Source organism: Sardina pilchardus, chromosome 4 (assembly GCF_963854185.1).
Source record: "Sardina pilchardus chromosome 4, fSarPil1.1, whole genome shotgun sequence".
In the NCBI taxonomy this organism is placed as follows: Eukaryota; Metazoa; Chordata; class Actinopteri; order Clupeiformes; family Clupeidae; genus Sardina; species Sardina pilchardus.
In genome coordinates this window covers 10,622,994-10,636,162 of record NC_084997.1, presented here as the reverse complement: position 1 = coordinate 10,636,162, position 13,169 = coordinate 10,622,994, and the positions used below count along the sequence as shown (strand labels likewise).

The 13,169-nt window shown below is 45.7% G+C and overlaps 1 protein-coding gene across 1 annotated transcript in view; it reads right to left on the bottom strand.

Annotated features, from left to right (window-relative positions):
* mgat4a (alpha-1,3-mannosyl-glycoprotein 4-beta-N-acetylglucosaminyltransferase A) overlaps positions 1-13,169 on the bottom strand; it is a 36,631-nt gene that overhangs the window by 22,837 nt on the left and 625 nt on the right. Inside the window, exon 2 of the mRNA XM_062534109.1 lies at positions 12,534-12,977. Within this exon, the coding sequence (XP_062390093.1) occupies positions 12,534-12,627 (94 nt within the window). The 5' untranslated portion in view covers positions 12,628-12,977. The remainder of the gene's footprint in view (positions 1-12,533; positions 12,978-13,169) is intronic.

Below are 13,169 nucleotides of genomic sequence, written 5' to 3'. Positions count from 1 at the left end.
TGTGTGCGGTCAGCGCTGTAAACGGTCTCGAATCCGAGTCTTCACCCACCTCTAACAGGGTAGCCTTGTGCAGTGTCTGAATCCACGCTCTGTTGGCCACTCTTAACACCACCCAAGGACCTGAAGGCCCTGTGTCTGCCTTCTCTCTCTAACACACATACACACACACACACACACAGGTGAGTTACAGGCCTCTCTCTTGTGCTAGTCTCTGAGGTTTACTTTGCTAGTGCAAGGAAAAGTATGAGCCACCAACCTCAAAATGAAGTGCTTTTCTTCTTCTAAGTAAGACCAATTCACTATTGATTAAAATTTTAGGCAAAATGTGATTACTCTCAGAAGTGAGGAATATGCTACTGTAGAATGGATGCTCCTGTCCTGGTGAAGATGAGAAGTACAAGTACAGTGAGGATAACCCGCTGCTCTATGTGGATATTAGGTCTAAATGTAGCCTAACACTAGGGATGCAACGGTTTTCAATAATTTATTGAACCGTTCGGTTTGGCCTGTTCGGTTCAATAGACTCACCTAAACCGCAATATTTCGGTATACGCGACATTAAACTTTTTATTTAATACAAGGTTATTGCGCGCGCGTAGCCTGGGAGCGATAGAGAGGAGTGCTTAGGACCCGGGGGATGCGTTTTCTCTGACTGTTCAGCTTGCCTCTCGTCAACCTTGCAACAACCAATCAGAATTTTACTGAATTTCCCAAGAGCCAATAAGCGCGTTGAAATGCAAATGAGGGAGTCATGTGATAAGAAACAAACTTTACCGGCGGCTGCATGATCATGGCGACATTTGAAGTAGCCCACGAACAAGGCAAAAAGACCGTCAGTAAACAAAGCACAGTGTGCATTGCAAGCACTGCTTCACAACGATCACCTAATAAAGGTAACACATCCAACATGTCGGCCCACTTGCGCCTTCATCACCCGGCTGTAACCTTAAGTGGAGCAGCACGGAGAGTTAGTTTGCCACCGAAAACCCAACCATCCATTGCTGCAGCCTTTCGACAACAATATTCCTATAATTCCCAAAGACATAACGAATACGACGGCGTATTAGGGCCACGTATATATACTTTGTAAAGACGCAAATTTGCCACTTTAGAAGGTCGAAAATTTGCCACATTATAAAGTCTGTGTGTAACAGTGTAACCGGTGGTTTCTGCCCTGTGTTGATTGCTCGCTAGAGTAGCCTAAGAAAGCGTGACGCCGACACAGCTGAGTGTATTCTCTTTTTGATAGTTTACTGGAAAATATTGTAGGGATGGGAGGTTATAGGAGATGGGGAGGCTGACATGTCATTCCAAACTCGGGTCATTTATTTTCCTGACGTTGTACATGCTAGGCTACGGGCAGCGGGAGGTGTCCACTCGAAAAACAATAAACTCACTGCTAAATCAGTCAATCGCTCGTCCACTCGTCAATCACACAACTCTCTCGCACACACACGCACGCACACACACACACACACACACACGACAGGAGACACAGGGGAAACAGACACTTTGTGAAGTGGCAAATTTGCCACTTTCTTCTCGGAATATTGCCCCCCCCCCCCCTCCCTGACAACAGGTTGCAATAATGTTCATTTCATTGTTCTAATATTTTTAATGCTGCACTGCACTTTTGTCTATGTTTACATTTTTTACGTTCATAAAAGAGGACAGGGCAGGCACTCCCAAATCAAATATCCATTTGAAACTACACATAATACTACCTCACCAATTATTTTGAGAAGATTTTCAGAATTGTTCACTACTTTTTTGAGGGTGTATAACAGTTAAGTATTTTCTTTAAATGTGTGAAGAACAGTGAGTTTATTAAATAAATAACTACACATTACTTTATGCTGCACTGCACTATGGATAACATTGCCTGTTTATGACAGAAGGCAATGATGGTGTTCTTTTCTTTTAATACATTTTTGTGATTCTGCTTCATCTGTGTCAGGCTATGCATTTAATATTTTCTCTGCAAGTGTAAGTAGAAGCACATTGTTGATTTGAAATAGAAAAGGCAAATATAGCCTCCTGTATGCTAGAGCCAAGATAATATTGATATATTGAAACCGAACCGTTACCGTGGCCCAAAAACCGTGATACAAACCGAACCGTGGCAAAACTGTACCGTTGCATCCCTACCTAACACATGTCCTTGCCCTTGCCCATGGACATATGCACATGTGGATGTGGGGGAGTGTTTATCAGCATCTGTCATGTGAGACTATCAGCTCTTGTAAGACACACCCTAACACACAGTAACAGAAATAAACAACATATGTCGCTCGCACATGGACATATGCACTCGTGGATGTGGGCGAGTGTTTATCAGCATCTGTGTACACCTCCAGCTGTGTACGCTCAATGCCACAGGTGTCTGCTTTCACCTAGGTTGCTCCTGACATTTCATTTCAAATGTCATCAGGCTCCCAGGAGCACGTTTCAAGGACAGACAGTGGCGAGGAGAGAGATGGAGTTGACTGTAGTGCAGAACACAAGAGTAACGGAAGAGGAGGGTGTGTGTGTGTGTGTGTGTGTGTGTGTGTGTGTGTGTATCCATTAGCCTAGCTGGAGACCCTGTGTTTTGGGTCCGGTGCATTACAAGGTGCAATCGCTACAGCCGCTAAACAGATTAGCAGATAGACCACATTCATCTTCTTAATCTTGTTATCCCGCTCACAGTGTCTGCCTCCAACACGCTCTCCATCTCTGGCTGCAGTCATCTCTCCATCTTTCTCGCTCTCCACGTCTTCATGACTTTCTCTCTCTCCGTCTGTCTGCGTCCTTAACTCCCATTAGGTTGGGCTGCGGGCAGCTGAGGGGGTATATTTCCCAGAATCCCTGCAGCTAATTCCCAAAGCAAGGAAACAGAGGCAAAATCTGAAAATCTCAAAGCTCTTCTAAAATTAGACTTTAAAAAAAGGGAGGGAGGAGAGGGAGGCACTAAAAAAGCCTCTGGGAAATGCTAAATCAGCAGAACATCAAATGAAACAAAACTGCACGCCCTTGAAGCGGATCACATGGAACACTTTGTCCAACATGCGGGTGGCTGCGGCTGCTCATCCTCTGTGACATACGGTGCGGACCGGGGCTGCCCAGACCGCATAGGTAACAAGCCGCGAGGCCCGCAAGGCGAGCCACACGCACAGTCACCATGACGACGGAAAGGTGGGCCATCCTGGCGATCGAGATTCCGGGAGTCCCAATTCTCCTTCACAGCATCTGTGTCCAGGCCATCGTTCTCCCACTTTCCCTCCCTCCCTCTCTCTCTGCTAAATCATTTATTGGCTGCTTATCGACTGATCAATTAGGGAGCTGGCACGTGGAGTTTCCTAGGAAAGGAGGGTGCTTTTTCTTGAGAAAAGGGAAGAAGGGGAACAGTAATCATTTCCTCAATGTACTTTGGAAGTCTCTCTTATCGAAAGCATTACCACACTTACCAAGAATTTCACTTCAACTTGCTGTGACAAGGAGGAATTCTACACTTCTTGAGACCAAGTTGTTGCTGGCTTAGCATTTACTCATGTTTAAGGGGAAAGGGTAGTCATAAATAAGGAGTAAGATTACTTTGCATACTAGGATGCATGCCTAGAAAGTCTGTCTTTCAAAGGATTTCCATTAGTCTTATTGGTAAGCCTTCTAGTACTAGTAGCAGCAGTAACAGCAGCAGCTATATAGGAATTAACTTCAGAATCAAGCCAGTAGTCTGATAAACATTCTGAGCACTGACAGACAGATACATGTGTAGTTAACAGACAAGGTCCACACAACCAAGCCCCCTTAGACATGCAGCAAATGCATAGTTCAGTCATGACCCAATCTCACACTGTGCTGCTGACGTAAACAAAAGTAACAATCTGTAATATCTTGCCATTTTAATGTAGACTACAGGTTATATCTTACAGGAGGAAAAACACAAATGAAAACGCAAAGAGGGTGTTGGCCATAAGAGCAGAAAATGATAATCACCATTTGCAAAGCTAACCATTACTCAGATAAGGGATATCTAGAGACAAAATGTGTTCAAGACAACTGTGCCTCCATGTTGTTTAAGATGTAGATTCTAACTCACAGCTTCTTTCAGATTGGTATGTGTTTGGGCTTTGGTTTCTAATATTCTTGATTAAAACTCTATTGACACTTTGATTAAAACCCTATTTGTTAGGCCCATGCCATGCATTGCTCATATCACAAAAAGTTAAAATCCTTACAGTTTCCGTGAGATAAGATATGAACTGATATTCATAAGAGCATCCTGTTCACGTCAATACCAGGGGGACGCTTTATTACAACACTTCACACTTTCTGTGGGTGTTTACGACATCACAAAACGTGTTGAAAGGAAGTAGGGTACAGTTGTTTTGTTTGGCCACACCTCCTGATAGTAACCACAAAAACAAGGCCCACACCCAGACATAGAAACCCCTCCCCCCCCTCCCCAAGACCCTAAGTTTTAAAACAGATTTTCACTGTGGAAGAACGCTCTTCCCTTTATTTCTTTTTTGTACCTGAGGTCAATACGACTTCATTTTACAACAGTTAAGATACAGGCCAACCTGTCATTTCCCACTTGTCATCACATAAAGAGAAAACAGCTGACATTTATTTGCTTTTAGATTCTTTCAACAACTGTTGTTGGTTGCCCCATTTCCTGAAAATCTTGAAAATCCACTGAAACTCTTGAAAACAGCAGTTTCTCCATAAAGTAATAAGCTCACGGAGAAAGCTGTAGCCCAAGTCCTAGTTAAAATTCCAAAGAACCTAGATTGGCTATCAGCAGACCAAGCTCAATCCGTTGAGATAGAACATTACTCTGGGGAGTCTGCTTTGTATTTCTACTGCACAAGAGGCGTGATCAATGGGCATCGTTCAATGACTCTATATGCTTGAATAGTCCTTCAACTGATCACACCAACAATCCTGGTGTGCCAAGGTGGATAAGCCAGTTTGTGATTGGTCCCTGCTAAAGTGAGGAGAGGAGAGATTAAAGTGCAGGTTTCCAGCCTTTCCAATTGCCGGCAGATCGGGCAGGGTTTACCCAGTCTACGAAGAACCTTCTTCTCCTGTCGAAGCCTTAACTACAGCTATAAGCTGGACAGGGTTTTTTGCCTGTTTTCTCAGGGCTGAACTACAAAGCTCAGGAAGCTGATAGTGGGGCCTTGGCCAAGTCAGCAGCTCAAAAAAACAGTCAAATCCCAGCCAGTCAAGGGGCAGTAAAAACACCCTCCAAACAAAGCTAGGAAAATATATCAGAGGACCAGACAAGACCCTCATCACCTCACAAAAAGAAAACTTAACAACTGTTTCGTTTGGTTTTACAAGTAGACAGAGTTGTATAAATAAAACAGAGTGTGATGTAGGAAACATGGAAGGGGGAAAAGTCCCCAGAATACCTAGAGGTCTTCAACAGGAAGTAAATCTTCTTTGCTGCGTTGCAAGAGCGTGACCTACAGTAAGGCAGGACCACGTGGCACCACCAGGATGAGCGGCTGGCGCCTTGAGATACCACCAGCCTTTCTGCCTGGCTGTTGGAGTGGCAGAGTCAGCGGTAGCACTGGGCCAGTGTATTCAAAACGGCACAAGGACAAAGTCACACACTATGTTGGGTGTCCTCATCATTGACCGCAAGCACACACACACGCTCAGGTGCGAGAGAGCAAGCCCAGAGACAAATCAGACTCAGTACCTCTAAAAGAGAGGGGTCATCTGGTCACAGTCGCTTGGTGTAGGAGGGTCATTACGAACGGTGAGTGTGTTTATCTTGTCTGTGGTGCCAGAACTGCAGCACTCTTCAAAGCACGCAAAGAATGGAAAAAGACGGATGGAAGATTTTAAGCTCAACAATGTTCCTGTGCATAAATAGGCGTGAGATCTGGGACAAGGCAAGAGCAAGGCTATCCATCAGTGTTTTGTTTATCTCCAATCCTCTATGATGGCAGCCAAGGCGTCCTGTTTAGGGAAGACAGTGAGCTCCAGGCAGATTTCCAAAACTACCATCAGCAGAATTGATTCAGTTCTTCAAGCTTTTGTCTATTCAAGGCTTGGCAACTGATGTTCGAGGAAGTCAATCTGATGGGGTTAACAGTACTGGAGCCAAAGCCACTGTACTTAGAAAAGTAAGGAGCAGGCATGGCTAAGGGTCTAGACATACTGTATACAATGAGTGACTGTTCATTCATCCCCATCTGTGCATTGTGCCATGTCACCAACACAGCCTTGAAGAGGCTAGTCAGTGTTATATAACTCTTTTTGAAGAGAAGGAAAAGGGTCTTTCTCAGGACACAGATGACACGAACAAGCTCTGCACTCCACTGCACACGTGTAAGATGTTGAGGAAATGTACTAGCAAACTAAGCAGGCAGGACTTCCAGTTCACCACTCCGCCTTGTTGTGCCCTCAAGTCTACCGTTCAAGTACACCAACACAGAGCTGGATTCTGATAAGGACATGGCAGGGAGAAATGATAAGAATCACAGAGAGGATGTGGCCTTGGGAGGTTAAAGTCTTTTTTTCTTCATACAATAAGTACGTAGCAAGTGATTTGTGTGTTAAACTTAGAATTGAGAGGGAATTCAAACCTAATGTTCCAGTTGTGCCACTATCCAGTTTATCCTATTTATTTTTAAAACATCCACCCACTCATCCATCCATCCATCTGGCTATGAATTTAAACCACTGATCCATCCATTCTTACAAACGGAACCCTCTTGTTCCACAGGTACTGACGGATGGCACAAGCTCACAGTCAGAATCTACATTCTGGAACATCAGCAGATCAACCCAAAATGAAATGATAATTCTGACATGCTGACACATTACATCTCACAGAGCAGAGTGCTTCCCAGTAAAGAGGATTTCACCCACACACTCCTTGCACTCTATGATATGGGCTTAAGAATAAATAGGATTGAAAAATGTCACTGCATTTTTGATAATCCAATGTCGCTGAGCTTGCTATGATCAAATGGTCGCAGAGTTCTAGTAACAAATGATAGCAAGGGGAGGAAGATCATAACAAAAATGCCCTCACCAACAACTACAATGACAAATGATTGGTCAGCCATTAGTCATTAATCAAGTAAAGAGCATAATCTGATAACCAATAAAGCCACATATGATATTGCAGTGTAGCCATCCATCCAGCAAGACAGAGAGGTAGAGATGGCAAGGGAAGACGACCAGAGTTTAATCCACAAGGATTTGCCATCCTTGAGGAGGAGAGTTCTGAAGGAGAATTGCAGTGATGGGGAGAGAGGGACAATTTATGGGCTTATCAGTCTGGCAGCAGAGTCTGCGGAAGGGCAAGGACAAAGATAGTGCCGCTTCTCACGCAAGAAATGACAGCAGCGAAGGACAGGAATCGACATGGCAAAAGACCATGCTATGGTGGGAAGCTAGGAGATTAATATCAGTACAAAACTGTTAAATGTCTCAGTCTTTCGGTGCACATGTGCCAGTGTGTGAAAATCATGCGGGTTTCACAGTAGCACCTGACATCTCTGTCCTCCACCTTATTCGGATTCTCCCCTCACTTTTGTGCTCCGTCTCCTACCCTCCCAGAATCCCACCAGTATCTCCAGGGGCAGCTAACCCCATCTCATTACCCAAGACGATGTGTCAGACAGGTCTCTTGTGCTCACCCTCTCTCCTAACTCACGACTGTCACACTGCCGGGCCAGGTAGCTGTTTAGGATGGCAAGGGAATCGCCGGGCAGTCAGAGTCCCCATTAATTTTGATCCCACATCCCTCCCTTGCCGTCACCCCCTCTTCGTCTCCATCTCGCAGTCTTTCTCTGGGGCGTGCTGCAGCGGAGAGTGCTGACAGAAGGAAAAGGGGCCTGCCACCACTGAGCCTCCAGATCCTGGCTAGGCTTTTGTGCTGTATGTGTGTCTTTCGCCCCCCCCTTCCTCCCAGCTGGATCGGTTTGTGTCAGGCTGCATGGTGTGAACTCCAAGCTTCTGTTTTTGGACGGTTTCTCGGTACCCGGCCCTGCCTGCAGACTGATGAGTCACATCCTCGTTATGGTTAAGTGAAACTTATTTTTGGCCCTGAGCCAGTCAGATTTCATAGTTTCAGAATGACTGAAATAGAGGCACAGACACAAACACGCAGGCCATACACCTGCTTCTGTGCCAGAGAAGAGCAGTGAAAATGCCACCAAAACAAAAGAATAAATCAGGCAAGATCAAAAAGGTAGGAGGAGAAAGGCAATAGGGAGGGGAACAAAATAAAAATGAATCCAAAATGGAGCCAGCAAAACACTTAGCTCCAAGCTGCTGTTCCCGGACACACTGTTCGCAGAACTTCAAAGCCCAGGGGGCTGAGACCACTTGGAACAGCACCACAGCACACACAGCAAGAGATGCAGAGAGGGGGCAGGACAATGGAGCATCCAAAAAAGCACAGCAATGCCCAGGGCCTTATGGAACAATATTATAAAAAAAAGAACAGCACAGAAAAAAAGCACAGCAGGACAAATGCAAGCAGCTGGGAGGTGCTGGTTATGGTGACGGTACTAAGAGAAAGGGGAGGGTACGAATAGGGAGTGAGAGCAAGGAAAAAAGATTAAGAACTAGAGACGGGAAGAAAAAACAGAGCCTGAGAGTGTGTCAGACAGAAGTGTCAAATCATAGGCCGTGACATGTAGAGGCAACACCATGTGACAGGTCCTGGGCAGGGCAGCATCTGATGGGGGAAAGTGTGCATGTACGCAGGCAGGCAGGAGGGTCGAGGGCAGAGGGGTGGGGAGGGCAGAGCAGTGTGTCAGCAGCCAGTAAACGCTGGTGCGACAATGGTCCAGTTTTCCTGCCTAATATGGAGGAAGAATGCCGGAATGCAGGCTTAATGGCCGAGCAAGAAGAACACTGGCTGAATTGGAGGCCTGTTCCAAGGCGCTTGGGTTCTGTCCAGCGCGAGCGGCAAGCCAGCGGGAAGGTGCCACTTTCGACTGTTGTGCTGAGAACAGGGTGGACCGGACCCTTCCACTTCTACATCTCCTGTCCTCCCCTTCCCAAATACCCATTCTCGGTTTTTGTTGTCTTCCTGCCTGGCATTGTTTGCCTACGTCTCTGGTCTGCTGGCAGAGAGCAGGCTTAGGTCACTCCAGCCATGCACGCAAAGTTCATCCTCCCCCCTCTTCCTCTACTTAAATAAATGGGCTATTGATTTCCTCTCTTCCTCCACCTCCTCCTCCTCCTCCTGGGGCGCACTCAGAGAGCAAAGCACAGCACCCCTCTCTCTCTCTCTGTCTCTCTCTCGCTCGCGCTCACTCCCTCTCCCACTCTCCCAGAGCGGATGGCCTGCTCAAGCCTCTCACCAGCTATTTTTGGCCCATTGTGTAGAGAGTGTGTGACTGAGAGTCTGCGTATGTGAGTACACGATTGTGTGCGTGTATGTATGTGTGTGTGTGTGTTTGTGTGTCTGGGGGAGGGGAGGGGGGGGGTTGTTGAGGTATGCACTGCCAATGCAAGAAACGTTTCAAATTTACTCATTTGGAGCACTACCGGCAGGTATTCAATAATGCTTGGCCTGGATTTGACGCCACTCACCCTGCAAGCTCTGCCTGAATAAACAGACAGAAACAGCAGTGAGCTGCGGTGTCACAAAGACAAGACTGTTGTTGTCTGGACTCTGCTCAAGACGCTGTCTTGTTAGGGCGCCGTGGACAAATTAGCTGTCTCCCCCCTCTCACTGGCAAGTGGCAACTGTAGTGGTATGCAAGCAATACTTTCCAAAGAGTGTGAGGAGACAGTCTGCCAGGCACCTCACCACAAAGAGCAGTCTAATCTCATAGTCTTACATAGTAAATCCAACACACTCCCTTGATGCTGTACATTCCTGATTTGCGTTTGAGACATCTGCCAGTCTACAGTATGTGAGAGCAGGGTGAAACGACTACTGTTAGTGACATCATGGTTCATCGTAATGAGATTTCTCAGTTCCTGCCAAGCCCACACACTTGAAATTAACTTAAATGCATACCACATCCCTTCATGCTAGCCTCTTCATGAGAGCCCATGGGCCAAAGCCAACATTTTGAGAAAACAAACAAAAACATTTCCTGGTTTCTTTTGAAACAACCTTGGAGTTTTGAGCATCCCTACCCCTGGGTCAGGTGGACACTACTTGGACTAAAATAATTGTGAAGGGAATTACTGTGCCGCTGGTCTATTTAAAAGCCTTGTTTCCCTAGGCACCACTTCAGACCAGCTCCAAGACCCCCCCCCCCCCCCCCTCCCTGTGCTCGTATTGTCCAGTGCCACAACAGGAGAGGCCGCAGGATTACTCAATGGCTGTGGCACAGAGCATCGACTGTCCTCTGCCGCCTCTTTAGCATCACACACACAGACGGGCACAAACAACTAAACTCAGAGAGAGAGAAATAGAGAGAGAGAGAGAGAGAAAGAGAAAGAGAAAAAGAAAGAGAGAGAGAGACCTCTGCTTAAACATTACTGTACGCAAAACACACAAGAAACCCATCAGCAAATAAATCAGAACTGTTACACACAGACCTGAACTCTTAATGTAAAATACTCACATAAAACCAACAGTACCTAGCTTGTTTAAAGAGACCCTATGCAACTTTTTCATAGTCATAAAAATCGCTTAAGAATTGTTGTTTTGCTTGACTGACCAGTTTTATCGAAAACAGTAATATTTCCTCCCGCCCCCAGTGTCCCTATCCGCTATTGCAACCTTGCAACTTGTTCAGGAGACGATCGTTCCCTGTTTACATCTGGAAGGCTGAGACGCATAAAGAACAAGAACCACCACGCTTGCAATTTATATATAGCCTATATAAATATAAATATACACGCTAAAGCTGTCGGGGAAGCTCTGCAGAGAAATATGCAAGCATAAAACGAGCAAAAATGACAAACGAAACCGAAACTTAAGATGAAATTGCCAATCCTGCATAGTTTCTCTTTAACACTATCTGGATGATACTTGCTTCAAGCTACTTTCAGTGATCCACCGATCCATTAAAAACCCACAGTGAGTCAGAGGGAGCAGTAAGGGAGAACAAGAAAAGGGCAGACTCGCAGAGAGTCCCAACAACACGGGCCCAACAAAGCTACTGTAGGTGGCCACAACAGACACAAAAATCAGGCAGAAAATGAGAGAGGACGTGTGAAAGGCACGCCACTCAGGCTTGACATAACACTCTGTGTGTGAGTCTAATGTGTGCGCTGAGGTTCTCGCTGGATATGGCTGTTAGCGCTACTGGCGGCTTCCTGAGCTCCAAGGCCATAGCTCCATTCAGCCACGGCCACTGGGCTGCCAGCCTGTCTCCCTAAGGGACCCTGAGAGAGGGGGCGAGTGGACCGACAGCTCTGAATGCCCAGCTTTGTCTGACTACATCCTCAGGCCTGGAAGGGGTGTGGGAGGGGGGTCCCAACCTGACCACACACACACACACAGACACACACAGACACACACACAGACACACACACAGACACACACACAGACACACACACACAGACACACACACACAGACACACACAGACACAGACACACAGAGACACACAGAGACACACACACACACAGACACAGACACACAGAGACACACAGACACACACACAGACACACTTCAACCTGAGATAACGTGGAGGGAGTTGGTTGTCAAGGGCAGGCATGAGGGCTGCAAATACCCATTTGATTACAGCAGCGCTGCTTGAGTAATGAGGAAAGTTTGTGATACAGTGCAACTGTTGCTCAGACAGCTAGGGATTGATGATAATCATTACTGTGGTACTATTTAACTCAGGAAACATTGATGCGCCTATTCCTTCAACCAATACCAGCCACATTCCCTTGGCTTTAGCCACCCAAACAATAGGTCTACAGGTGGGCGGGCTTTTACTACAAGCACTTTCTTACAAGTGGACTTACAACATCTTGCTGACTGATGTTTCCCCTGGTGTGCCTCAGGTGCGTCACAGATACCATTGTTACATTGGGTTGGTCACATACTATTTTTTTTTTTTTTTTTTAAAGAGTCACATGCTATTTTGAAGATTGGCAGTTGAATGAGGATTGCACAATTGCACTTTCTAAAAGTATTAGCTTTTCACTGCTGAAATACCTCTTTTAGCCTTCTAGTGTTTGGCACTTGGCAGCCACTAACCACAGTATGCCAGCAAAGCTCTCCAAAGAATCTATGAAGATGTTGATATTCCAAAAATATGTGCAACCTCCATCTATGGATTACAGGCCGATAACATTCACAAAAGAATGTTACAGTGTAGTCAACTACTTGTCTATTTGACCACAGTTCCTGGAATGCAATGCATTTGTTAATCAAACAAGAGATGTTACAATGTCTAGTGATTTGCAACATTGAAGACTAGCTACAGTGATCTCGTAAGTTGAATAAAAAAACGGCTTACTATGAACATGGCATTCCAGGCTTCATAATAGTTTGATGGACACATTTCTTTGATGCAGACAAAGTAGCCAGCAAGTAGGGCTATTGAGAACTATAAAATCTTCTTACAAGACATCAAAACAGTCACGGGCGGCTTACCTTTGCCATTCTGCCACGCCGTATACCAAGATAGGCTAAGGAAAGACGTGAAGAAAATAATCGCAGTGGCAACCGTTCCATTTCTGAGCCTCATCTCATTGCACCGATTTTACGCGGGTCTTGTTGGCCGTGGTCACGTTTGCCTGGAAATCTTGATAGGATGGTTGGTTCATTCGCCAAGCATCTGGTAACGGGGCAGGTAAGGTGTTGGGGGTCTCCGGTTTTGTTATGTCCAACTCGTTAGTTTTCCCCAGTGTAGGGAAAATGTGTTATTTTCCGGTTTACTAGTTGAGGACTGTACAGGTCAGTCACGAGGCTGATCTGTGTGAAGCATTTCACAATTCCGTGGTGATAATAAGGGCATGATGTCCAGACAAGTGAATTATTTTACTCCGTAACGTTACTCCTTCAGACAGTCAAATCGTCCACATCCGTTATCAAGTTCTGAAAGACACGAGAAAGAAAGCGGGGATGTAACGTTAAAACGGGTAAAGAAGAAACCGGCTAAATATGTAGAGTAAACTGGGTATTAACACAAGGCAATGTGTTATTTCATTGGTAACGTTATACGTCAGGTAAATCAGTAGCAGCATTTGTAATTGACGTTAGTTTGAAGGCTACACAGCTAGCTACATT